Genomic DNA, 25629 nt, shown 5'->3' with positions numbered 1-25629 from the left:
GCATTCAACTCAACCGCTGGTCAGAACAGTCTTATAGTGACTTCAGCATTTGCCCGTTTGTAATGCATCAGCTCCTTGCTGCTTTTAATGTGGAACCTAATGAAGGAGCAGCGCTTCGAAAGCTAATGATTTCAAATAAACCTGTTGAATTATAACTTGGTGTCGTGTGACTTCTAACCTTAACGTGGAATAAAGCAATTCGCAACAGAAAGCTCAATATAAAACATTTATTGTGTGTTATATACAGTACGGTCTGGCACTATGTTGGGGGAGAAACCACACGTAGCTAAACAATAACTTAGCATGCATAACTATAGGCGAATTCTTATAAATACAATATAAAAATAAAGACAATACAGTCTTGCAATTTCCCACTGTTGCGTTGAGAGATAGACAAACAGTACTTTATATATATAATATATATGGCGACTGATTGGAGATCAGGGAACAGGACAGCCTGAGGTGCAGAACACAAAGAGAATATCTGGCTTCAAAGGAAAGCATTCACGCCGATCCACAGGTTGGGATTCTGGTTTGGGAGCGAGGAGGTGACCTATTTGACGGTGACAGGCGGCTCCTTGTGCGGCTGGTCCAGCTCAGCTTCCTCGTCTGAGGAGCATTGTGACGAGTGACACGTCAAACTGTCCCCGTCCTCGTCACTCTCTGGAAAGGCTCGCAACCGGGACGGTTTGTTCTGGTCGCTTTTTGTCAGGCCGGCCTTGCCCTGATAATCGTCCGACTTACTCTCTGTGCTTTTCCCTTTCTGTTTCACAGCGTCCTGCGCGGCCTGCTCCTTTGCTTTTTTACTGCGTTTCCACTTCATCCGTCTGTTCTGAAACCAGATTTTAACCTTAAAAGAGCAGATTGGCGTCAACAAATACAAAGGCGGGTGCATGAAACATTGAAATACAAGTTACAGGGAAGAGTCTAGGAGCGGGGGGGGGGGGGGGGGGTCATCATGTGAAGAAACACGCAAATAGAAACAGAATGCTGTAAATTAGAAAGGAAAAAAAACAAATTGCTGGAAAAACTCAGCAGGTCCGGCAGCATCTGTGCAGAGAAATCAGAATTAATGTTTCAGGACTGGTGACCCTTCCTCAGAATTGATGGTAATTCGGCAGTTTCTGTGTTTTTCTTGTTGTTTCTGATTTACAGCATCCGCAGTTTTCCTTATGTGAAGACCCCGATGTCACATGACCCTTTATTAAGACTGGAAACTGAAGTCAGCATACGAATTAGGAGCTCGATGTGGCCATTCGGCCCCTCCGCCATTGATGAAACTGACCGAGCTGACACCCCGATAACGCCACTGACAAATCTCCCGCTATTGTTAATGAAACCCTGAAGGTGTCCGGCAGTGGAGTGCGGCCGAGCGGTTCCTACCTGGGTTTCTGTCAGCATCAAAGATGTGGCCACTTCAAACCTTTTGGGACGGGAGAGATATTTGTTCAGCTTGAACTGTTGCTCCAGCTCCAGTAGCTGCTGACTGGTGAACGCGGTTCGAGGCCTACGGCACTTCCCCAACATGCTGCTTTGTGTTTGTGCTGAGGGAGGGGGAAAACAGTAATGATATCATATTCCTCGGCTGTTTACAGAGCACCGCAGAATTAAATGCTGTGAATATTTTCATTTCATTCCTATCAACGTATCCGTTTGCGGGTTTTTCTGGGCTGGACGGAGTGTGTACACGGATTTGTATCCCAAACTAACAATTTATCTTGCCGTCTCTTTCTTAAACAGTGATTGTTAAAGCCACGTTTTACAAAACCAGAAAAGAGAGGAAGCAAATTGATTTGCTAAATGCGAACGGCACACTATTTTTAAACAGCTATTAATTACTACAGGACATTCATATAAATTAATCTAATGTTTCTATTTCATCGCGTTACTGTTCTGACTGTTACACCACGTGGAAATGCAATGGAAATACTAATTGATTTTATTATTCGAAAGCACATTTCCAAGGTTTTAAATATAATGTTAGTCCAAACCTTCCCCACACTTATCCGTGAACGAGCAGCCACTGATTTGAACTAGACTGCCTAGTATTCCGGCGAACAGTGGCAGGTGAAAACACGGTTCGAGGTAAAAACGAGGACTGCAGATGCACGGTTCTGTTGCGGGCTCCGAAACGTTTATTTAATTCAATTATCACTGAGTGCGCCACTTAAATTGACACAACCCTGCCCTTCCAGTGTATTAAAGATATTCTAGTCACCAGTGATTTAAAATAATTTATTTTCAAAGGACGAGTTGATTTCCCACAGGGCGAACATGTGCCAGACAATAAAATGTACAATGGGAGAGCGCCGAATTAGCTCAATCTCCCCAGGGAAAGTTAATTGTCTCTATTTAGTGAGAACGCCCAACGTTTACAGGCTAAATAAACCAATTGTTTTAATTAAAACATCAACACTGCATAAAACACAAGGATTGAGCATTCAAGCTACGTTAAATCCCTAAATGTGATATCTGCCGTTTCACTATAGAACTGACAATGAAAATCCCATAAATGGTCTGTTGCCGATTTCATGTCAAAATTGGAATGCTCTATTAAAATCAAGATGTTAATACACTACTTAGTAGGTAGACGTGTTCTTGCTGTGGTGATTTCACCAGGAATGGGTAATCCTAACATGTCAAAGAATTGGTGTGCCTGTGTGTTATAATCAGGATAAAGGAGTCGTTTGCAGAGGCTAATAAATAAGGCACATGTTGGATTTGTCATCTCATTGTTGCTGGGTTTGCACAGAGCCCGCCATTCACAGCGAAGGTTAGAAAGAAAAGGCGCTATTTACTGCTCCATCTTGAACAAGTCTGCGAAAACGGTCCGACACAAAAAGCCCAGTCACTCCTCTGCAAACAACAACAGTGCTGAAATTTTCGCACCACCTTACCATTTTCCAGCCGCCTATTATCCAGCCATTTCGCTTCCTTTCCCCTTATTTAATCACCAGCGAAACCTTGTTTGTGATTTACATTGCGAGAATTTTTACTGGTTTCCTAATTAGTATTTTGTCTCTTTGGAATTTTCCACACACAAGACTTGACAAACAACAGCAACCAAAAAAAGGGGATGGTTCTCCCGGTCAGCTCACTGCAGATTTCAGTGTAGGCGTTTGAGAGTCAGTACATTGCAATATCTTACATCACTCTGACAGCATTTACATTTATTTAGAGACATTACATCTCATTGCATCTTACTCGACATTTAGCTCCTGATATACTAAAAGGTTAAGATAAACTATCAACGCAACCAGAACCGAAATAAAACAAAATGAAACGGTTACTTTTTTACATCTTGCTATTGAAATCATGCTCCTGACACCCATTCACAGACTCCCTGTGTTCCTTTTTATTTTTCCAGACACATTGTGACTGTATATGCGACACTTGTTTGGGACGAGCAGAAATTATATTCTCAGAAGAGTGAGCAATTGACACGTTTTGTTGCTGTTGCGGTTCCCTGATTTGTTTCCAGTGTTTGATTCAGACCTGTAAACCTGGAAGCTTGTTTACAAGCGGCCCAATGGTGGACAGACAACACAGTCCAGGCTGAAACTACGAGTGACTGAACAGTATCGAAAATATCAACAGGAACTGCTGGAAAAGCTCAGCCGGTCTGGAACCATCCGTGGAGAGACCTGCCGGACCTGCTGAGCTTTTCCAGCAATTTCTATTTTTGTTTCTGATTTACAGCATCCGCAGTTCTTTCAGTTTTTCAGTTCTTTCGAAAATATAATCTTAACCCACCCAAATTATTATTTTCTGAAGAAAAACACACTGTCAAGCAAAAGCGAGTGGGAACAAATTGCCCAATTGCTACAACTGCTGCCGTTCAGATTTTAAATCGCCACCTTTATGACTTCTGACTCCAATCTCAAAGTGCGGAACCTCTGCAATTCGCTTAGATTTATTTATTTTTTCTATGTCAATGATTCAAGTGGACACTTACCGTTAAAATCAGGCATTTTGGGCAACATCATTCCCGCTGTGGACGCTCGCAACCACTGGTCGATCTGGAAAGTGCCGGCTGTTACTTTGACGGGTTCGGAGTGGTGGCTGGCAGCGAGTTGCGGGTAAGAGTAAGGCAGGGCGTTGGATTGACCGCTCAGTGCCGAGTATGTGTAAACCGGGTGACCGTAGAGAGCCGAGGCCGGGATGGCCCCGTGAGGGTGGAGGCCCGTCATCCCGGGATGCTGGTGCACACTCAGGAAGCTGGGCTTCGGCATCAGGTTGCCGAGGCTAAAGCGCGGAGGGCTCGGGCTGTCGGACCTCAGGCAGTCCGAGGTGACCGGGTGCTGGTCGAGCTCTGGCGGGCTGGCTGTGGAGGAGGCGGGCGAGGTGACAAGAGGCGAGCAAGCCGGTAGTTTGGGAAGATCGACGGCCAGGAGTGCGTCGATTCGGAAGTTTTTAGATTTTTCCATCGGCTTTTTATTCCAAAGGAGAGAGGAGAGGGGAAGCACTGGAGGAGGAGGGGGGGTGGGGGGCGGGGAAACGCACCAAGGAAGTTTTTTAACTCCCTTTTTTTCCCCGGTGCCTGGTGACCCGGTCAGCTCTTGACTGTATTTACAGGACCAGAAGCGAGCTAGCTCCACCTGGAGCCGAGAAATACCACTTTGAAGAGCCCTAGGATCTCCCCATTGGTTCAAGGGCCTGTGTGTTGTTGTTTGGAGCAGGATTGTCACTTGGCTGCGGCTCTGGGCTCCCTCTCGCTGTCGCTGGGACATGGAGATCGCTAGCGCGCCACTTTCTTGGTCAGTTTCAGTGCCGCCCGCTGCCGATTGGTTACGGTGGACAGGGGGCGACCCACAATACGGCGTCTGATTGGCTGTTCTCCAGGCATCCTCTTCACCATTGGTTCCCTGACGAACATCTCAGTGTTAATTGGTCACATCCTCCTTTTGGATACATTGCACGCCCACCTGCTGGCGCCAGCCCCTTTCTCGCTGAGAGGAGCTTTCTTGTTTGTTATTGGAGGGGGATAATCTCCTCCATTAAAGCAATTAGAGGTGTGAATTCTTGTTTTCCTCTTTCTGAGATTAAGGCGCAGTTTATTTTCCCGGTAATGAAATGCTTTTGAAATGTGCCTGCACTCGAGAGCGCGGCAAATTATTGTTTTAATTTAAAACAAAGAACTGCCGGAGATCTGAAACAAACAACAAAAAATTTCTGGAGAAGCTCCGCAGATCTGGCAGCGTCTGTGAAGATTAAAAAAGAGTTAACATTTCGAGCCGAATGACTCTTCATCAGAAGTTTTTATTCAGTCTGTTAATCGAGGCAGTAATAAAATGGACAGCCTTGTTGAGATTACATTTTTTGTTTGTTCGTGGTGTAACGCTTCTTTTAACCCACAGGCTAAACGTTTCGGATTTTAGCTCAGAAGTAGGCGAATTAAGAATCTTATATTAAAAATAATGGCAACGCCAGTCGTTTCACTATAAACCTTTCGGGTTTGATTCAGGTCCCTTTATTTTCGTCAGTGGCCAGCTCACGAGTAAGAGATTGTGCACCTGTGTTGACTGAAGGCATTGTTATCCTTACCTCTTCTCACACACACACCTCACCCCTTCCCCCCAACCACAACCACCTCCAATAAAAAAAAGCTTGGAGAATGTGAGTAAACATCTACTGTGTTTCGTTTCTAATTGAAAAAAAATCTTGTAGACAGCTAAAACTAAATCTTGCAGGTTTTGCTGAGACTTTCTGTAAATTGCAAAGTAAGACAGGGATTTAAAGATTCTTCTCGCTCGGACGAAGAATGAAAGGAACATTTGACACGAAAGATCATTTGATGTTAGAATAACCTATTTCAAAGATATCCGCGCGATATAATGGTCATAAATGGTTTATTTGTATTCCTGCAGTGTAGTCACACTCGCAAACAATTCCAACGCGCTAGGGTCGTCTTTAATCTTCTGAGGATGGTAGTATGTAGAAAGGGTCGATTTATGATATCACATTGAGTATTTTCCGTGCTAAATTTCTGCTACAAGCTGAATGACAGACTGGGACTTAGCCGCCTCCAAAATGAACATTTTTTTCTAAGCGTGGGGGAAGAAAACATGGCGCAGTCATTTCATCACATTTCAACATTGGACATATCCAAGAGTTCCGGAACTGAGGTGGATTTCCGAAGTGACTCCGAATCAAGCACCGAGTTAGTTTTCAAAAACAAAACCAGAAATTACTGGAAAAGCTCAGCAGGTCTGGCAGTACCCGTGGGGAGAAATGAGAGCTAACGTTTTGGGATCCAGTTAGACGCTTAGTTTTAACATCCTGTTAGGAGAGTTCTCCATATTTTGGTGAGGGAGAATAACGAGGCAGAACTTCCAAAAGTAGTGTCCTCGCTTCATCCTCATCTGCCAGTAATATTTGCATTTTAAAAGCATTGTGCATCTTTGCATTATTGACGTTTATTAATTGAAGTATTATTTTAAAACGAGATGCCATTGCTGGAGATTGCAATTGACTTCAAGAGCGAGAAGCAAAAGTGCATCGAAAATGCAGACTCAGATAAACTGTCAGGATAAACAGGCGTTCACATTTCACACCTTCCCGTTTCGCCTCTAATGCATAATCCAATTATTTTTGTACACGCACTTCGCAAGTTTGGGAAATTAGGAACGAGTTTGCTCAGTCGCCGCATTCATTTTCCGTTTCAGCTCTAATTGATTCTGTAGCGACAGGCGGCCGATGTAACATTATCGCATGAGTTGACTTGCACCGTGTAAATAAATGGCATTTGTTAAAGGTGCATTTGAGGAGGAGACGAACTCGTTGAGAGGCAGCCAAACATCATGATTCTTTATCTGTTGCGGGCAATTGGGATTTGTGATGCAAACTGTGTCTAAGATGCCGACATTAAAGTAACAAGATTGTGATATATGGAAACGGTGATAGATGGCGATCCTTCTGTCTTACCCCAAGGAGCCAAGCTTACGTAGCCCAGCAATGATGGTAAGGTTATAGAAGCAATTTCTGTGCAGAGTGCACCGCAAGCCTCATCGGCCTAATCAGGCAGTTCCATTTAATGGATGAACGGGTCACGATCGGAATTATTGACACCCGGCTCTCCATAACCTGTTTCCCAATAACGCTGATTACATTTTGTCAATCCATCAGCTAACCACTCTCCCCGAGACTGCATCAAAGGCGTATTTGCTCAGGGGAAATCAACATGGCACAGATCAAATGCACTTCCCTTGCCGAGGCATTCTGGTGGTCAACTGTGGTCACTTCAGTTTCCTTCGATGGGCTGTCGATCGAATAGATTTCACCGATACTTTTCAAACGGGTCCAAAATCGGTCGTATCTCTTAAAACCATACTTCTCCCCCAATTGCATTTTCCATTAAATGGTATCACGGTTTTTTTTTAAAGTTATACGTTATGTTTAAGATTTGGTATTTAATATCTGACCCTCGTGACAGAAAAGGGAAACATCAAAGTAGTATGTGGTTTGTAATCAAAATAGAAAGTAATACAGAAACTCGACAGGACTGGCAGCATCTGGACATAGAGAGAAAAGTTAACGGTCCACTACAGATGCTGCCAGATCCTCTGAGTTATTCCAGAACGTTCTATTTTTCTTTCAGATTTCCAGCCTCCGCGGTTTTTTTCTCTTTGTTTGAATGTTATTTGTAAACACCCAGGTCTGATCTTTTGATATGTGGAAGTGTGGGCAGTTTCGCTCTTATGGAGCCAACAAGAGATTCTGTGGAGGACAACCGTGTAAGTCATCTCCGAGAGAAAATCAGACCATCGTCTCTTCCTGGATCAAATTCTAGCATCACACAAAATCATCAGAAACAAAGTAGTCCCCAACGCATAATACACAAATCATGCGCCTTTATTTTTACCAGAACACATGCCAAATGTTCAACAAACGGTGTTCAGTCTTGATTGCGGGGAAATCTTCGGTTTTCTTAAAAGAGGGATGCCAGTTCTTGATTAAAAAAAACAGAACTATACAATACTCGTCTTCCACAATTACTGGAGGTTTCAACCGCTGCTTTCTCTCTCTGGTTTCTTCCTGTCTCTCCCTCCCTGAATGCATTATTTAAAGCAAATAGTTTCGTTAACAAATTGAACCCGTCAAAACTCAAATATCAAAAGGAAACGAGAGAGAAATATCTGTGCACAACTCTACATCAGTGTAGCCTTTGCAAGCAAGTATACCCAGTCTATTCAGCCTACTTTTGTACCTACTTGAGGATATATCTCGTAGGTTACAACTCAGTTCTGAAGGCCCGTGAACGGGTTGACAATTAAAGCCGTGCAGTGTATCTCTGGACATTTCTTACGTGGGTTCGAAATCTTTAATGCTAAAATCGGCAGGTTTTAAATTGTGTTCGTTTTTGTTCTCTGTGACTTCTCTGTGTCGCCTTTAAAGCAAGTCACAATACGTGGTCGAATACTTAAGGATTATTTATTTGCACAATTATAAATATAAATAAATCATAAAGTTTAGTTCCATTAACCAGTTGTATTAATTGTTTCTAAAAATAGTTTATACAAATGCGTTGTTGATAAGCGGGTATTTGGCAAATTGGTTACACTTGCAGATTTCTGTACAAGCCCTCAATAGTAATGAATATCTGTTTTGTTTTTCTTAGATGGGAGTGAAGAAGACCTGAATTTCTGATATGTTGAACATGGCTGAATCCTAAACCATGTCCTTTAAGGAGACTGGTTACGAAAAACCTCCCATTATCATCCGCCACATTTTGACAAGTGACCCGCACTCGCAGAAGCTCTTCTTCAGGTAAGTTGAGGCACATCTTGACACCTTCCACATCGTAATGGAACAGTTTTGGGATTCAGTGAAAAGTTAAGAAATCCTCCCCAACAGCGAAGTAGTGAAACTGTGATTTTCGACAGTTTCCCTCCCTTAAAGGCGGTATCTCAGTCCTTCCAGTGTGGACGAGGGGTTGTGTTTTGCAACTCTATGACTACAGTGATGATGACTGTGTGTTGGAGAGGGCCAATTGATCCACGGGTAACAGCCAATTCAGCGCAACCGGATACTTAAATATTGTGGAGAAAGTGAGGTCTGCAGATGCTGGAGGTCAGAGCTGAAAATGTGTTGCTGGAAAAGCGCAGCAGGTCAGGCAGCATCCAGGGAACAGGAGAATCGACGTTTCGGGCATAAGCCCTTCTTCCTGACCTGCTGCGCTTTTCCAGCAACACATTTTCAGCTACTTAAATATTGTGCATCCCATGGAATTCAGATGAACGAAGGCCTTGAATCTGTACCCAGTTACTGCAGAGTGCCACATCAATTGCCTTCCTTTCACTTGCTTTCTTTCCCTGCTATTTTATATTGAGTAGAATCCTATGTATACCCGTCTGGGTTATGCCCCTGCGCCTGAGTGACAACACCTTTACTCTTCACTGCGGAATACAACCATTTTGCTCAGGGTCTTCGAGCCCCAAACAGCAAGTTCAGAACAACGTTAAGATTTTACAGACGTTTAATTAGTTAGCACACAAGCCATGTTTAAAAAAGAAATAACGTCCCCCCCCCCCCACTTCGTGTGCAACGCTTTCAATTGCGAGAAATTGTATGGGAAATCACAATGGGTATTGAAAAGAGGGGCATGGAGTGAGCGCAGTGGACAGGTCAATTTTCCCGTTGTATACTGCCCAGAATCCCAGTGCAGTTTTTCCATTGTATACTGCACAGACTCCCAGTGCAGTTTTTCCATTGTGTACTGCCCAGAATCCCAGTGCAGTTTTCCCGTTGTGTACTGCCCAGAATCCTAGTGCTGTTTTGTCATTGTTTACTGCACAGAATCCCAGTGCAGTTTTCCCGTTGTGTACTGCCCAGAATCCTAGTGCTGTTTTGTCATTGTTTACTGCCCAGAATCCCAGTGCAGTTTTGCCGTTGTGTACTGCCCAGAATCCCAGCGCAGTTTTTCTGTTGTATACAGCCCAGAATCCCAGTGCAGTTTTGCCGTTGTGTACTGCCCAGAATACCAGTGCAGTTTTCCCGTTGTGTACTGCCCAGACTCCCAGTGCAGTTTTTCCATTGTGTACTGCCCAGAATAGCAGTGCATTTTCCCGTTGTGTACTGCCCAGAATCCCAGTGCAGTTTTTCCGTTGTATACTGCCCAGACTCCCAGTGCAGTTTTCCCGTTGTGTACTGCCCAGAATCCTAGTGCTGTTTTGTCATTGTTTACTGCCCAGAATCCCAGTGCAGTTTTGCCGTTGTGTACTGCCCAGAATACCAGTGCAGTTTTCCCGTTGTGTACTGCCCAGACTCCCAGTGCAGTTTTTCCATTGTGTACTGTCCAGAATCCCAGCGCAGTTTTTCTGTTGTATACAGCCTAGAATCCCAGTGCAGTTTTCTCGTTGTGTACTGCCCAGAATCCCAGCGCAGTTTTTCTGTTGTATACAGCCCAGAATCCCAGTGCAGTTTTGCCGTTGTGTACTGCCCAGAATACCAATGCAGTTTTCCCGTTGTGTACTGCCCAGACTCCCAGTGCAGTTTTTCCATTGTGTACTGCCCAGAATACCAGTGCATTTTCCCGTTGTGTACTGCCCAGAATCCCAGTGCAGTTTTTCCATTGTGTACTGCCCAGAATACCAGTGCATTTTCCCGTTGTGTACTGCCCAGACTCCCAGTGCAGTTTTTCCATTGTGTACTGCCCAGACTCCCAGTGCAGTTTTTCCATTGTGTACTGCCCAGACTCCCAATGCAGTTTTTCCATTGTATACTGCCCAGAATCCCAGTGCGTTTTTGTCATTGTGTACTGTCCAGACTCCCAGTGCAGTTTTTCCATTGTGTACTGCCCAGAATCCCAGTGCAGTTTTGTCATTGTGTACTGCCCAGACTCCCAGTGCATTTTTTCCATTGTGTACTGCCCAGAATCCCAGTGCAATTTTGTCATTGTGTACTGCCCAGACTCCCAGTGCAGTCTTTCCATTGTATACTGCCCAGACTCCCAGTGCAGTCTTTCCATTGTGTACTGCCCAGACTCCCAGTGCAGTTTTTCCATTGTATACTGCCCAGAATCCCAGTTCAGTCTTTCCATTGTCTACTGCCCAGAATCCCAGTGCAGTTTTTCCATTGTCTACTGCCCAGACTCCCAGTGCATTTTTCCAGTTGTTTACTGCCCAGAATCCCAGTGCAGTTTTTCCATTGAGTACTGCCCAGAATCCCAGTGCAGTTTTTCCATTGAGTACTGCCCAGACTCCCAGTGCAGTTTTGTCATTGTTTACTGCCCAGACTCCCAGTGCAGCTTTTCCTTAGTGTACAGCCCAGACTCCCAGTGCAGTTTTGTCATTGTGTACTGCCCAGACTCCCAGTGCAGTTTTTCCATTGTATACTGCCCAGAATCCCAGTGCAGTTTTGTCATTGTGTACTGCCCAGACTCCCAGTGCAGTTTTCCCGTTGTGTACAGCCCAGACTCCCAGTGCAGTTTTCCCGTTGTATACTGCCCAGAATCCCAGTGCAGTTTTCCCGTTGTGTACAGCCCAGACTCCCAGTGCAGTTTTCCCGTTGTGTACAGACCAGAATCCCAGTGCAGTTGTCTCGTCAGGTCAACTCCCAAAGTTAAAACTCTCAACCGATTTCACATTACAAATGCAATAATCCGTTGGAAGAACAATATTTTAAAGATAACATCACCCATTAGCAACGTTACTTGAAAGGCGGCATTAGAGCGTTTTCTTAACCACACGCAATCTAAAAAAAATTAAGATCAACCTGTTCAAACAGGTTGTGATACACCTCCGGGCAGGTGGGACTTGAACACCCACCCCTGACTCTACCGCAGCATCACCTTGAGTACAATGACAACCAAATATAGCAAAATTTGATACGGACTATATTCAGAAAATAGACTACTCATTAGTCGTTGAGTAGTACAGAGCCCTAGTGCTACTGAAAAGGACATGTTTTTGTTATATTTTGTCTAGTGACAGTTATTATTTGACGGATTAAAATGACTTCTATTTTTCTTGGACGGAGGACAAGTGAAAAGTTGATGAATTATGGACGGCAGGTCCTGCATTACACAGCGGTCGACGAGTACAATGTGTTGGATACATATTCCCTGGCTTTATTGTGGTATTAAAAGACATGTAAATAGCTAGCTGGGGAGATATAGATCTTTTACCCCTTCTTTACATTTTTCATAATGTGTGCAACAGGTCCCCAACATTAAAGGATTGGATTTGAGGACCAGACAGTGAACGAAAAGGTGAAAGCCCAGACTGAGAGATAGAGAGAGAGAGAGAGCACTATCAGAATAAAGAGATTGGAAGACGCAGCAGTTCTGAAAATATATGGCGCATCTTTTGGGGTTTTTTTTTTGCACAGTTTTCCTTCAGCTTCTGCTGTCTCTTTCACATATAAAAAATCTCCCGGCCTTCAAGGGGGGCTAACACCTTCTGTTCAGTTTAATTTCATTAACCAGCCTCTGATGATTCCTATTAAACGCAGTGATATATGAAGCCATTTAGCGCCGCCGCCGCCACCACCCATCAGGCTGATTTATCGCTTGTGATTCTGCGGCTGGCCCAGATGAAAAGGCTAGCAGAAAATTAATTTCTGTGCAATTTGGCTTAAAGGAGAAGAGGGAGAGAGCAGAGAGACAGAAAAAAAAATCAACCCGGGTCCCTTTTCCGGCTCTTGTATTCCTAATTACTTTCACAATTAACTGAAATACAAATCAAGCTGACAAATTGTCCCAAGTTTATATGTAATTGGCCGCGATGAATTCCTACATTACGGAAAAGCGAGTGAAGGGGCGAGGACCTTATCCAGGCGCTCTCTCCGCTGCAATAAATTAGCCAGAGGAAACGAGAGCTTAAAACGCGCCTTTTTTTTGTTATAAATCTCTGATATAATTATTTCTCAAAAATAAAGACATGATGAGGGAATCATAATATCATTACACGATTACTTTAAATGCATCCCAAAGGCAAGGCTCAGCGCGGTGATTTAGTGGGACATCGATATCCCTTTTTCAACGATATCCGCTACTGATTCTTATCAAATCTTCGCCAGGAATGGTAGCCTTTACGTCTCCCTCCCGTATTACCTGAAGACAAACGGTTCGTTAAATTGGGCGTTTGAAAAATTAGCCATTTTATTTCCCCTCCTCTCCACCCCCCTTCGGATTTTCATTCTGAACTGAATTGAAACAGCCCCCACAGCCTGAGTGAGATATTACCGAGAGATCCAGAACGCTGTAGTTATTGTAACACACCCCAGCCGTAAGCTCAGACACAATAACTGTGTGTTTTTAAAAACAATTAAGTGCAACAAGTAACGAATCGACTTGCTACACAATTTCGTCCGTTACAATAAATGGCATGGGTTCCGTATTTCAGATATGGCTTGTCAAGGCTGATGAGATAACTCAGATCCATCCCAATTCACAGAATTCAGTTCAAAGAACGAGATCTAAGTAGCATTAAGACATGAGGCAAGGAATGTCTGCGACCAGATTGTAGCCAACAGTTCAGACTGATCCATATTCACCAACTGATCAATATCATCCCAGAGGTGAAATTCTATATACCTCACCCTATTAATGATTGGGGTGTGAAGTAAACTGTTTTGAGGGAAATTGTAATGAAGCAAACACACAAGACATTCAAATAATCACCTCCTCCTTCGCCTTGTTTCAATAAAATTCAGCTTTGGTCTCCAGTTTGATTATGGTTCAGAATATTTTAAACAACTGGGTGGGATTAGTGAAGAAAGGTGGACGTGGAATCGCGTCTGTGCAGTATAACTCTGTCCTCTGCCTCAGCCCCTGGCCTCACCATGGTTTCAATTTCTAGCGAGGCATCTTATTACATACAGTCCCTCAATTCTGGGAAGTTTCACGCACACCCGCCACAAGACAAGGACATTAATGTCTGCAAATGCAAATCAACCGCACTTGGACCAGGGAGATGTCAATTTGATCTCGCAAAAGGAATTCTTGCGGTTTCTTAAGTGTTGTCAATGCAGCAACAAGTTCTGCGCTGTTGTGACCTATCCACAGAAATAAAAAAAAGCACAGGTCTTTCTCGCTAATTACTGTGAAATACCTGTGACCTCCCTTTCATCCCGTCTCCCTAACCAAAATGAAACCACTTTATATCCACATTCTTAAACATAGCTCGAAAAAGGAGGACACGTCGATTACACATCTGACACACACAAAATACAAATAGAAAGGGAACATTCACTAAAACAAGATTTTTAGGTTACAGATTTTTCAAATAGCGAGGTGCCTATTTGTTCAAACAAGATGACCATAGTCACATCAGTCATATTTTGTACCTGCGCCTTATGATGTACATTAGACACCAGACCTCATGTGATGTAGTCGTAAGTTTCATGACAAAAAAAAATAGATTTACCTGGAGGTAAATGAATTCCATCGTGTGCCTGAATTGACCAATATTTTCAGGAGTTTTCTCTCCTTACCCGACTGGCATATTGATTGTCCTAACGTACAAAGTTCACAGGCGAAATGTCACATGTTCCTTGTTTGCATACTTAATACAGAATATTAAAATATATTCCAGACCAATCGTATTTGTTTATTGCAGGGAGGTTCTGATCTCATTATTTCATTATTGACATGCAGTTGGTGTTTGCCATGTAACATTCTGCTCTGAATTGTTTTGCATTGAATAAAAAACGTATGAAAAACACAACGTGACGCGCCAGAAGACAATAAATAGTGAGCAAGGGTAAAGGAAGCAAACTTCTGACAGTAATTTATGCCCAGTTTTAGATAATAAGTTGAGTAGAGAGCATGGAATTGAAATTCTATTGGCTTAATTTTTCTCTGGATGTTACTGACCAATGGCTTTGGGATTGCATCTGGAGACACAGGAGCATAAGAACATAGGAACAGGAATACATAAACATAGACCTTTCAGCCCTTCCGGCCAGTTCTACCATTCATTTAGATCATGGTTGATCTGCGACCTTTGCTCTATAGTTCTTAATACATTTAGATAAAAGAGGGATTTTTATGCCAACCAATGATTTATAGTAGCATTGCTGAAATGAGTTTTTACATTCCAAATTTAATTAGAAAGTCTGGAATGTAAAAGCTCATTTCAGGAATGCTACTGTAAATCATTGATTGACATAAAAAGCCTCTGGCTCACTAATGTCGTTTGAGGAAGAAAACTGCTATCCTTACCCCCTGGTTTGGCCTACATGTGACTGCAGACCCACAGCAAAGTGCTTGATGATTTAACTGCCCTCTGAAATGATCCTAGAAAGCCACCTAGTGCAAGGTAATTAAAGATGGTCAAAAAATGCTCAGAGGTTTGAGTGTCGGAGTTGGGACATCATGTTTGAGGTTGCACCGAATGTTGGTGAAAAGTCTAGATTAGAGTGGTGCTAGAAAAGCACAGCAGGTCAGGCAGCATGCGAGGAGTAGGAAAATCTTTTGCCCAAAACGTCGATTTTCCTGCTCCTCAGATGCTGCCTGACCTGCCATGCTTTTCCAGCACCACAGTAATCTAGACTCTGATTTCCAGCATCTGCAGTCCTCACTTTTGCCCTGAATGTTGGTGAAGTCTCTTCTGAAATATTTTGTTCAGTTCTGGTCACCCAGTTATAGGAAAGATATTATTAAAGTGGAGGGGGTTCAGAAAAGACTTAACAGAATGTTGCCGGGAATGCAGAGTTTGAATTATATGGAGAGACTGGATAGGTAGGACTTTTTTCACTGGAGGTTGAGGTTATAAATCTTAGAGGTTATAAAATCATGAAGATAAGGAGAATAGCAGGTACCTTTCCCAAAGTATGGGAGCTTTCAAGACTAGGACATATTTTTAAGGTGAGAGAAGAAAGATTTAAAAAGACATAAGGGGCAATTTTTTTTACAGTGAGGGTGTTTTGTGTGTGGAATGAACTTCCAGAGGAAGTGGTGGATGGGGTTCAGTTAAAGTGTTTAATAGATTAGTTTAGTTTGGGAACCTGGTCGGCATGAACTGGTTGGGCTGAAGGGTCTGCTTCCGTGCTGTATGACCCTATGACTCTAAATAAAAATAATCAATCTCAGAATTAAAATTTACAACTGATCCAAAATCTAATTAAGTGCTTTTTTATTTTACTCCTGAAATTGGTCTCAATTTTTAAGACTACAAATGAAATGCATGGTAGAATGGTTAGTTAGGTTAGATCACATGGGATCCAAGGAGAGATAGCCAATTGGATACAAAATTGGTTGAAGACAAAGGATGGTGGTAGAGAGTTCTTATTTGGACTGGAGGCCTGTGACCATCTGTGTGCTGCAAAGATCTGTTCTGGGTCAACCGTTGTGTATCATTTATATGAATGAGTTAGATGAGATTACAAGACATATGGTTAGAAAGTTTGCGATTGACACTAAAATTGGTGGTATAGTAGACACCAATTTATTTAAAAGTACAAAGAGATTTTGATCAGATGGTCCAATGGGCCAAGAAGTGGCAGATGGAATTTAATTTAGATAAATGTGAGGTATTGCACTTTGGTAAGGCAAACCAGTGCAGAACTCACATCATTAATGGTAGGGCCCTGGAGAGTGTTGTAGAACATGGGAAAGGTTCAGAGAGACATGGACCAAACACAGGCAAATGGGACTAGTTAAATTTGGGATTCCAGGTTGACATGGTCGAATTGGACCAAAGGATCTGTTTCTATACTGTATGACTCTATGAGACCCTATGCAACTGTGACAAAGATAAACTCCCTTTCCTCATCCTTCTCAACCTGTCTGATACAATTGACCACATTATCTTCCTCCAATCATTTAGCTGGGCTAGTCTGTTCTCAGCTGGTTCCATTCACACCTTTCTAATCATAGTCATGAAGTGGGTTTTGAGAAGATTTGTAGCTCAGGTTGAGGTTCTGGATGTAGGTTTGCTCGCTGAGCTGGAAGGTTCATTTCCAGACGTTTCATCACCCTACTACGTAACATCTTCAGTGGGCCTCCAGGCAAAGCACTGCTCATGATTCCTGCTTTCTATTTATATGTTTTATAGGATCATAGGGTCATAGAGATGTACAGCCAGGTACAGTCTATTGGCTTTCTTTGGGTTGGTGATGTCATTTCCTGTTCTTTTTCTCAGGGTGTGGTAGATGGGTCTAACTCGATAAGTTTGTTGATAGAGTTCCGGAACTCTATCAACAAACACATCGAGTTAGACTCCATCTACCACCCCCAAGAAAAAGAACAAGAAATGACATCACCACAGGAAATGACATCACCACAAGAAATGACATCACCAACCCAAAGAAACCCAAACATATAAATAGAAAGCAGGAATCATGAACAGTGCTTCACCTGGAAGCCCACTGAAGATGTTACCTAGTAGGGTGATGAAACGTCTGGAAATGAACCTTCCAGCTCAGCGAGCAAAGCTACATCCATAGTCATGAAGTCACATGCAATGATTCCCAATTTGTTCCTTTGTTGTTATATCTTGTGCCCTTCACCCCCCACCTCCATTTCTCACCAATATCCAGCTCCTTTAAGACACTATCTAAAACCTCAACTTTAGTTTGCACATGTACATTGGTAACACCACCATCTCTCTTTACTCCTCCACTACTCCTTAAGATGGGCTTGCCAAACATATTGTCCTGGATAAGAAAGCATTTTCTCCATTTAAATGCTAGGATGAGCTGTTTACAGATGCTGACCCAAACTCCAGGGACACTCAAATCATCTCTCTGAAAACAGTCATGAGAGTAAACCATTCACAAGCTTGGTGTTATATTTCATCTTGAGATGAACTTCCAACCTCATTTTCACACCAGCTCCAATCTACTCCTTCTTAACATCATCTAAGTTACTGTTACAGCTGATCTGCCAGGAAACCCTTATCCATGCTTTTGTTATCTCTAGATTCTATGACACAAAAGGCAGTCCTGGCTAATTGCCCACATTCCGTTCTGCTGCCTGTGTCTGAACTTGCAGCAAACCCTGTTCCCGTTTCTCCACTGTGCTTGCTGGTGTATATTGGTGTATAGCCAAGCAGCATTGTGATTTTGATATTGTCTTACATTTTTAAAATTCCTCCATGCCCTCACACCTTGTTATGTCTATAATATCCTCTAAGTCCATGACCCACCAAAATATCTGGACATGTCTGCGTCCATGGTTCTAATTGACCATTGATGCTATGACTTCAGTAGCATAGACCCCAAGCTTGGAATACTCTTCCTATAACTCACTCTACATCTCCAGCTCACTTTCCTTCTCTAACACACTGTTTAAAACCAATCTCTTTGACTCGGCTTTTGGTCATCTGACCTAATAACTATGCAGCTCATTGACATATATTGTTTATAATGTTCCTGTGAAACGCTATGGGATGTCCATTTAGTTATGTGCACAATATAAACATAAATTATTGTTGTTGTTCTGATCCCTAGATGTAGATTCCCCATTGAGAGGAAGTCATTTTTTTTCCTAGCTACCTTATCCTTATTAAATCACACCTTCTAAACCTCCTAAATTGCAAGAAATACAAACCTAGTTTGTGTAATCTTTTCTAATAATTCAATCCTTGGCTTTCAGGATTTATTCTGACAAATGTTTACTGCATTGCCTCCAAGGCCAATATATCCTTCCTAAGGTGTGGTGCCAAGAATAGCTTGTTGTATTCAGGTGTGATCTAACTAGAACTTTGTACAGCTGAAGCATTACTTCCACTCCCGTATATTCTACTCCTTTATCTATAAAAACAAAACAAAATCTCTTTGGACCGCCACTATTTCTAGCTTATTGCCATTTAGGAAAAAAACTCTTTCCTGGCCTTTCAGGACGAAACTGGATAACTACAAATTTGAATTGAAATCCATTTGCCACAGATTTTCTCATTTAATATCTTGTGTAATTTTATGCTTCCTTCCCCACCACTTCCATTACTGCTTGCCTTTGGGTGGTCATTAAATTTGGATATGCAACTTTCTGCCCTACATATTGGTATGAAGTTGAAGGCATGTACTGTACCTTTAAGAGAGGGAATGCTATTCTGAACTGAGAGCTTATAAGCACCTGCGTATATGACTAGATGGCAGTTCCAGAGAGTATTGGCAAATTGAAAATATGTAACATTTGGTTGCAAAATGGATACTTGAGTTTTGGTTGCTGTTTTGACAACAATTTGAATTTAACCAATCAGTTTAAATCATGCCCCGGGATAGTAAAACCCAATCAAGTTTAAATTTATTGTTTTGCCAAATTTGAATCAATAAGACGATCTGATGTTGGGTCGGGGGTAGGTGTGTAAAAAATGTGAACATTTTGAAAATTGGTCAGAGAGCAACAGGGAGAGGAAGAGAAAGAGGAAGGAGGGAAGAGGGAGAGAGAGGGAGAGAGGGAGAGTGATAGGTATGAATTTAAATTCCTTGCTGTCTGTTATTTGAACTCATGTCACTAGAAAATGAGTCCAGAGTTGAAAATGAGTCCAGAGTTATGCTTGAAATGTCGACTCTCCTGCTCCTCAGAAGCTGCCTGACCTGCTGTGCTTTTCCTGAACCACACTTTTCGACTCTGATCTCCAGCATCTGCGGTCTGCATTTTCTCCTAGGAAATAAGTTCAGGCCTCTATATTTCTAGTCCAATAATATTCTAACTATTCAATGGATGTTTTTGTAGAGAAATTACTGAACGATAGGTTTGTGATTGTTCCAGAAGTTACTGCCGCAGTTAATGAAGTGGCGTGTGGGAGACAGATGGAGAGGTTGTATTGGAGAAGCATCAGAGTTAAGGGATGAATGTGAATCATGTAAAATGTATCTGAGGGGATTCTTGCAACTCTTCTGAGCCAGAAGGCCCAGATTCAAGACCAATCCTTTTCAAGAGCTGTGTAATAACATTGCTAAACAAGTTGGCTTGGAAAGTATCTGTCAGCTGTCTAAACTTAATCCAATGAAATAAAAACAAAGTACCTTTAAGAATGGTTCAAGTGTCTAACATGGCAGCACAGACTGAAAGGAAAATACAGTCTAATGTTGGGTCTAGCCATAAGGTATCTTCCCTTGAACACCATCATGGGTGAAATAACATCACATATTTCATTTCATAGGTGACATTTGAAAGACATTCTGCTCAAAGATCGAAAAACCTCTTTCAGTTTAATTATTAACCTTGTGTATCCATTTTGATTGCATTTTTAGAGACACTGTGAAAAGGACACAGAAAAGGCAAGCATCAACTAAAGGGTCTGCAGATCATGTAGGTGCAGGGAGTTGGCCAGGTTTTCTAAAGATATATACAAATCGGGGAAATCATTTGGGCACTACTCAATTTCAGTTTCAGGATCCAATCTTCCATCTTTTTCCTGGCTCAGAAGTTCCCCACAGACAGCTTACATGATCCAGTTTTCCATTCTACCATGCACTTCAAAGTATTAAAAAGATCCATAAATTAACAACTCTGACATTTTGAAATATTAAAAAGCAATTTATAAAAAAACCTGTATACAAAATCTTTTCTAGCATGAAGTACCCAACTATATATGCAATAATTGAAATTTAGAGTGCTTCGGGAAAAAAGTCAGAGGACTAATACGTTTGTAGGAGTCAGAAGGTTATCTTGATGAATCTCTACATAATTAAATCAATGGTCACTCCCATTATTCACTACAAGGCCCTTTTTGCTCATTGGCCACTGAGTCAATCTCAGTGTCCCTTTTCATTTTTTTCATAAAATTTCCATTACTGTGACAAAAAAGTCTCACTTTTAATAGTGAGGTCCCAACTCCTCTATGTGCAGCGACATTTAAAACTTGTTGGTGTCGTTTTCCACTTTTGGGTATTTTATACCAATATGAATTCTTTGCACATATTTTTGGTGCCAGATAAAAGGGAGGGGCAGGGGAAATCACGGACTTTTTTTCTTTGGATTCACAAAATATACGCATCTCTAATGCAGCGTATGTCTCACATCTCTTCATTGACTGTGTCAAGCTACCTGGGAAGGGAAACTATCTGCTGTGATGGTGAAGCCCCACATTTTAGAATTTCCTCCTCCAGTATTTTGCATTTTGAATTACAAAATTAAAAATTATGTATCTACAATAATAAGCACAAACATCTGCTAAGTGTACAACATTATTCTACCATTAATCAGACATTCCCTATTATTGAATATACAGGTAAGTGCACACAATGATAAATAGTGATGGGACAATGAGGGGGGACAAAAGGACTGCAGCAATGAGGAAAAAGGAGTATCATTACTAAATGTCCCACCAGAGGAGAGTTTAACAGTTGAAGTAATGATACACAGAAATGGCTGTATTGTATTCTGGGGAGCAGAAACAGACTGTTAATTAAACTCAACTAAGATCCAATCAGTTTATGTATGTTTAACAGTTGACCAAGTGGATAGGAATTACAGGCAGCCTTTTAGGTGGGTTATATAAAGGTTTCTGGCCTGGTCTCTCAGTCGAGACAGTCGTGCGCATCCCACCCAGCATCCAGGAAATAGGCCAAAGGTTGTTCATCGGATCCAAATTTGAAAGTGAGGCAGGTACCATGATATAGAGCTTTTCCTTGACAAACAATCTGTTGACTGGTTCAAGTTCTCATCCTGCCCCAATCCTAACTGACCCCTCTTTATATAAATTCAAGTAAATTAATTAGCTAGCTAATTGAAGAACCCACACATTATAGACGCATTGTTTCAAAATAACTTTAAAAAATAACTGGCCAATTTAACATGAAATGTCATTTTTTGGGTGGGAGTTTTGTACTGTTTTTATAAAATTATTGTGGATATGTTATGACACAGTGGCAATTGGGACCTTTAACCTTCTGGCCCAGAGATAGGGACAGTCGAATCCCTCTCACCCCCTCAAAAACTATTCTTAATAAACCTGTTACAATGCACCTCTTTGGTAGGTGGGACGAATGTGAACATTCTGGCCTAAAGGTAGGGACACTACCATGGGCCATAAGACTCTTGTCCCCTCTTCATATCTATTCAAACAAAACTAGCATTGAACAAAAATCAAATTTGTAAGGAAACATATCAAATTTAAATTCAAATACCTCATTTCGGGTGATAATGCACCCTGAGCCCATGACAGCTGGTCATGGGTGACCTGAAACATACCTTCAAAGACTAGGAGAGTGGGGCTGAAGTGCAGTTTAAAAGTGAGTAATAGCTCCTTTAAAAAAGCTAAAGAGAGTCTGCAATATTCATGGGCTCCCAGGCTGCAAAGAAATTGCAGGCAACCTGAAGGACTGTAAATCTATTTAATCTATGATTATGTGGGACTGCTGCATGTAACACCCCCCACCTGAGGAGAGGGAAAGGACATTCACCCTGAAAACCCACCACTCAGGGTCTCCTGCACCACTGGATGGTTAAGATGGAATGCCAAGGAATTTCAGGATGGCAGAAGAAGATTAGGAAGCGAGGAAGTTACTCCTTTTTTCAATACCTGCTATTCTATCTCAATTGGTTTGTCCTGCAGAATGTTTCACAGTGAAGTTCAGAGACTCCTGCATCAATACAATGGTTTTTACATTTACGTGGATGTAATCCTTTTCCTCAAACTTTTGCCAATCAAATGGCTCCATGAATTTCTTTTATCAGGAATTGTATTTCCTTTCTGCTGTGCTTCGCCCTTCAAAAATATGCTAATCCTTGTCAATCGAGACATTAATATAATTCATGATGTCTTCAAAGAGTAAAGCTAGATTCAGGAAATCTTCCACCAATAAATCATCAACAGCTGTAACATTTTCATTCTCTTGCACTCTTTCCTGAAAAAAACAAATTAAGGTCAAGAATGTCATATTTCATCTGGTTACTCCAGTGCATCTCTCTTCCTGCTACATCTAGCCTCTCCTCAAAGAGAAATGTCAGATTTATATATACTTCTGTGGTCCAATTGGTGAAGTTTCTTTAATAAAGGCCGATCAAAGTATAATAAATTTACTTCAATTATTTCTGCAACTTAACAGTAAAGAAGATTTAAAGCTACATAACTGTCTGTATTTAAATACTGATTAAGAAAAGCAGAGATGGCTGTTGATCTCCGTCTCATTAAAATGAAGTGTTACCTTTTTTTCCCCTGCATTCTATTTGAATACCTCCTACACCCTCAAATGAATGACAGATTGTCAGAGAAACTTAGGTTTTGGCGCTGGTGATACATCTTAAAGAAGAGAAACACTAGCCCAATATCCAACTTTAAAAGAGTTTTCTTGCCATTAACCAGGATACCTGCACACCAGAAATTGTTTTGTGATTCTGTTTCTTCTCCCAAGAAGAATAGATCTTGCTTTTCAGTATTCACTTTTTGGACAATTGCAAACCGGTGTGGTCCATCTTTAACCTTTTGCCCCACTGATGGAAGTGTCCTGCTACTATTGCTGTAAAATGTTATGTGTGACATTCAGCATGACTGGGGGAGGTAATGGAGCAATGGTAATGTTGCTAGCAATCCAGAATTCCAGTCCAAAGGGCTGGGAACATGAATTTGAATCCCATGGCAGGTCATGAAACCTACATTCAATAAAATCTGGAATTAAAAGCTCATTGCCAATTGTTGTAAAAATCTATCTAGTTCACAAATATTCTTTCGGGAAGGAAGTTGGACCTGCAGCAATATGGTTGATTCTTAACTTCTTTAGGGCAATTTAGGGATGGGCAATAAAAGGGACACCCAAATCCTGTGACCAAATAAAAAAAGTTTCACACTGATGGCTTCTGTCCTGCCATGACCTGAAGATACAGCAAGAAGCCTTTCTCTTTCTGACCTATTTTCTAATAGGTATTCGAGAAGCCCCATGCCCCGCTATCCCCCTATTAGATACTTCACAGGTGGCATTGCCAAACTTACCTGTGTTGTACCAGCTTCATGTTGTAAATTAAAGTCAGAGTCAAATGCCTAAATGACTTCTGCATTGTTTGTAGTTTATTGTTCAACCCCCTGGTGTGATAAAATATCATCAGCTCCGCTACCAACTGTGACTACAAACAGCGTGACATGCATTGTCTGATTTCTGGTTAGTCTGGAGGCTAGTTTGGTGGTTGTTGATGCCAGTCTATCCAGCTTGAGGCTAGTTCAAGACCTGTCATGAAGTCGAGTGTGTTGGAAGTGGATAATGCTTTCTCTAACCCTTGTGTATCTGTTCTTTGTAGTGTGACACTCTTAGCAGCTCATTGAGTGGCTTATTGCTACCAGTAAATCCTAAGATTTTTGAGTTCTTGCCATCTGTTTCTTTTGTTAACTTTCTTTCCCAGCATTCGGTGAAAGATTTTCAAAATGGTTTGCTGCCACTATCCCTTCACCACCGATGCTTAGAGTACACTAACTGCAAGATGCACTGCAGAAAATCACAAAGATCATTAGATAGCACCTTCCAAACTCACACTTCCATCTGGAAAGATAATAGCAGCAAATACATGAGAACACCACCACCTGCAGGTTCTCCTCCAACCCACTCACCGTCCTTACTTGAAAATATATTACCATTCCTTCACTGTCGCTGGGTCAAAATCCTGGTATTCCCAACCTAACAGCATTGTGGGTCAATGTACAGCATGTGGACTGCAGTGGTTCAAGAAGGTAGCTCACCACCACCTTCTCAAGGGCAACTAGGGATTGTTAATAAATACTGGCCCAGCCAGCAACAATGATGTCCCATGAGTAAATAAAAAACAGTTGGAACATTAGAATTGTTGCTTGAAGATTATTGTGTGAGAGTCTGCACTGATGTTAGTGCAGACCAGTGAAGACCGGAACCTTTATTCATACATACATTATATACAATTAAGACTTAAGCAGGACCTTTCCACACTCAGATTCCAGTTCCATGTAATTTGACATCATCCGTACCTCTGCCAATTCAGTCTAGCGATTAGCACATAGCTATTAATCCCATAAACTCAGCAACAAATGAGCCAAGACCAACTCACCAGTAGAAATAAATGAGCTGACAGAATGATAGATTGTATTTTAAATGTGAGCACAATTGAAAATAAAAGTAAAGGCTTGGAAGAGCAAGAATGTTAAGGATTAAGGAAAGCATCCTGCATTTAAAGCAACAGTGTTATTCAAAGAACTACCAGATGACACTATTCAGTTAACGACTCACAGTAGTTCCAGAATAAATGTCAGTCATTACCTGCCCAATCTGGTAAAGGGGGTAAAAAAGATGAAGAAATAAATGTAGTAGATCAAATTGGTATTATGTCTAAAGGAGATAGTGAAGACCTGAGACAATTGTGTGATTGGTGCTGCAAGACTTAAAGATGGAGAAAATGCCTTTTTATTTCCTTTAAAATCAGAGTAAAGTACTGCAAATGCTGGAGATCTGGAACAAAAGCTGAATGTATTGGAGAAACTCAGTAGCTTTGGTGGCAACTGAGGAGAGAGAAACAGACTTAATGTTTCAAGTCCAGCATGACTCTTCATTGAACTCCAAAAGTGTCTTACTGGACTCAAAACAATGACTCTGTTTCTCTCTCCACAGATGCTGCCAGACCTGCTGAGTTTTTCCATCACTTTATGCTTTATTCCTATTTATTTCTTACAATTTCTTCCATCTCTTTTGAAGACATTTTAAGATTTTGCAAAATCAGGACAGGGTGAATCTATATCTTTTGGAGTTCAGGAGACCCGAGAGGTGATTTTATTGAAATAT

General features: G+C 41.7%; 1 protein-coding gene across 1 annotated transcript; it reads right to left on the bottom strand.

Moving 5' to 3' along the window:
• Nucleotides 1-242: 242 nt before the first annotated feature.
• Nucleotides 243-4663, bottom strand: mnx1 (motor neuron and pancreas homeobox 1). The gene is made up of 3 exons (XM_043691092.2): nt 3956-4663; nt 1384-1544; nt 243-850 (listed from the first exon to the last, which is right to left on the bottom strand). Exons 1-3 carry the CDS (start codon nt 4425-4427, stop codon nt 554-556), a joined length of 930 nt encoding a protein of 309 aa, XP_043547027.2. The 5' UTR covers nt 4428-4663; the 3' UTR covers nt 243-553.
• Nucleotides 4664-25629: the final 20966 nt, after the last annotated feature.

Source organism: Chiloscyllium plagiosum, unplaced genomic scaffold (assembly GCF_037043375.1).
Source record: "Chiloscyllium plagiosum isolate Xiang-an unplaced genomic scaffold, Cpla_swu_hap1 HiC_scaffold_5, whole genome shotgun sequence".
NCBI classification, from domain to species: Eukaryota; Metazoa; Chordata; class Chondrichthyes; order Orectolobiformes; family Hemiscylliidae; genus Chiloscyllium; species Chiloscyllium plagiosum.
This window is presented reverse-complemented; position numbering and strand designations above follow the sequence as displayed.

What these genes read in the sequence shown, in the direction of transcription:
- mnx1 (XM_043691092.2), bottom strand. Translation starts at nt 4,427, where the DNA reads ATGGAAAAATCTAAAAACTTCCGAATCGACGCACTCCTGGCCGTCGAT. An exon ending in CAAAATGCCTGATTTTAACG is followed by an intron (nt 1,545 to 3,955) that starts GTAAGTGTCCAC and finishes CCCCTCCCTCAG; the next exon opens with CACAAACACAAAGCAGCATG. An exon ending in TGATGCTGACAGAAACCCAG is followed by an intron (nt 851 to 1,383) that starts GTAGGAACCGCT and finishes TGCTCTTTTAAG; the next exon opens with GTTAAAATCTGGTTTCAGAA.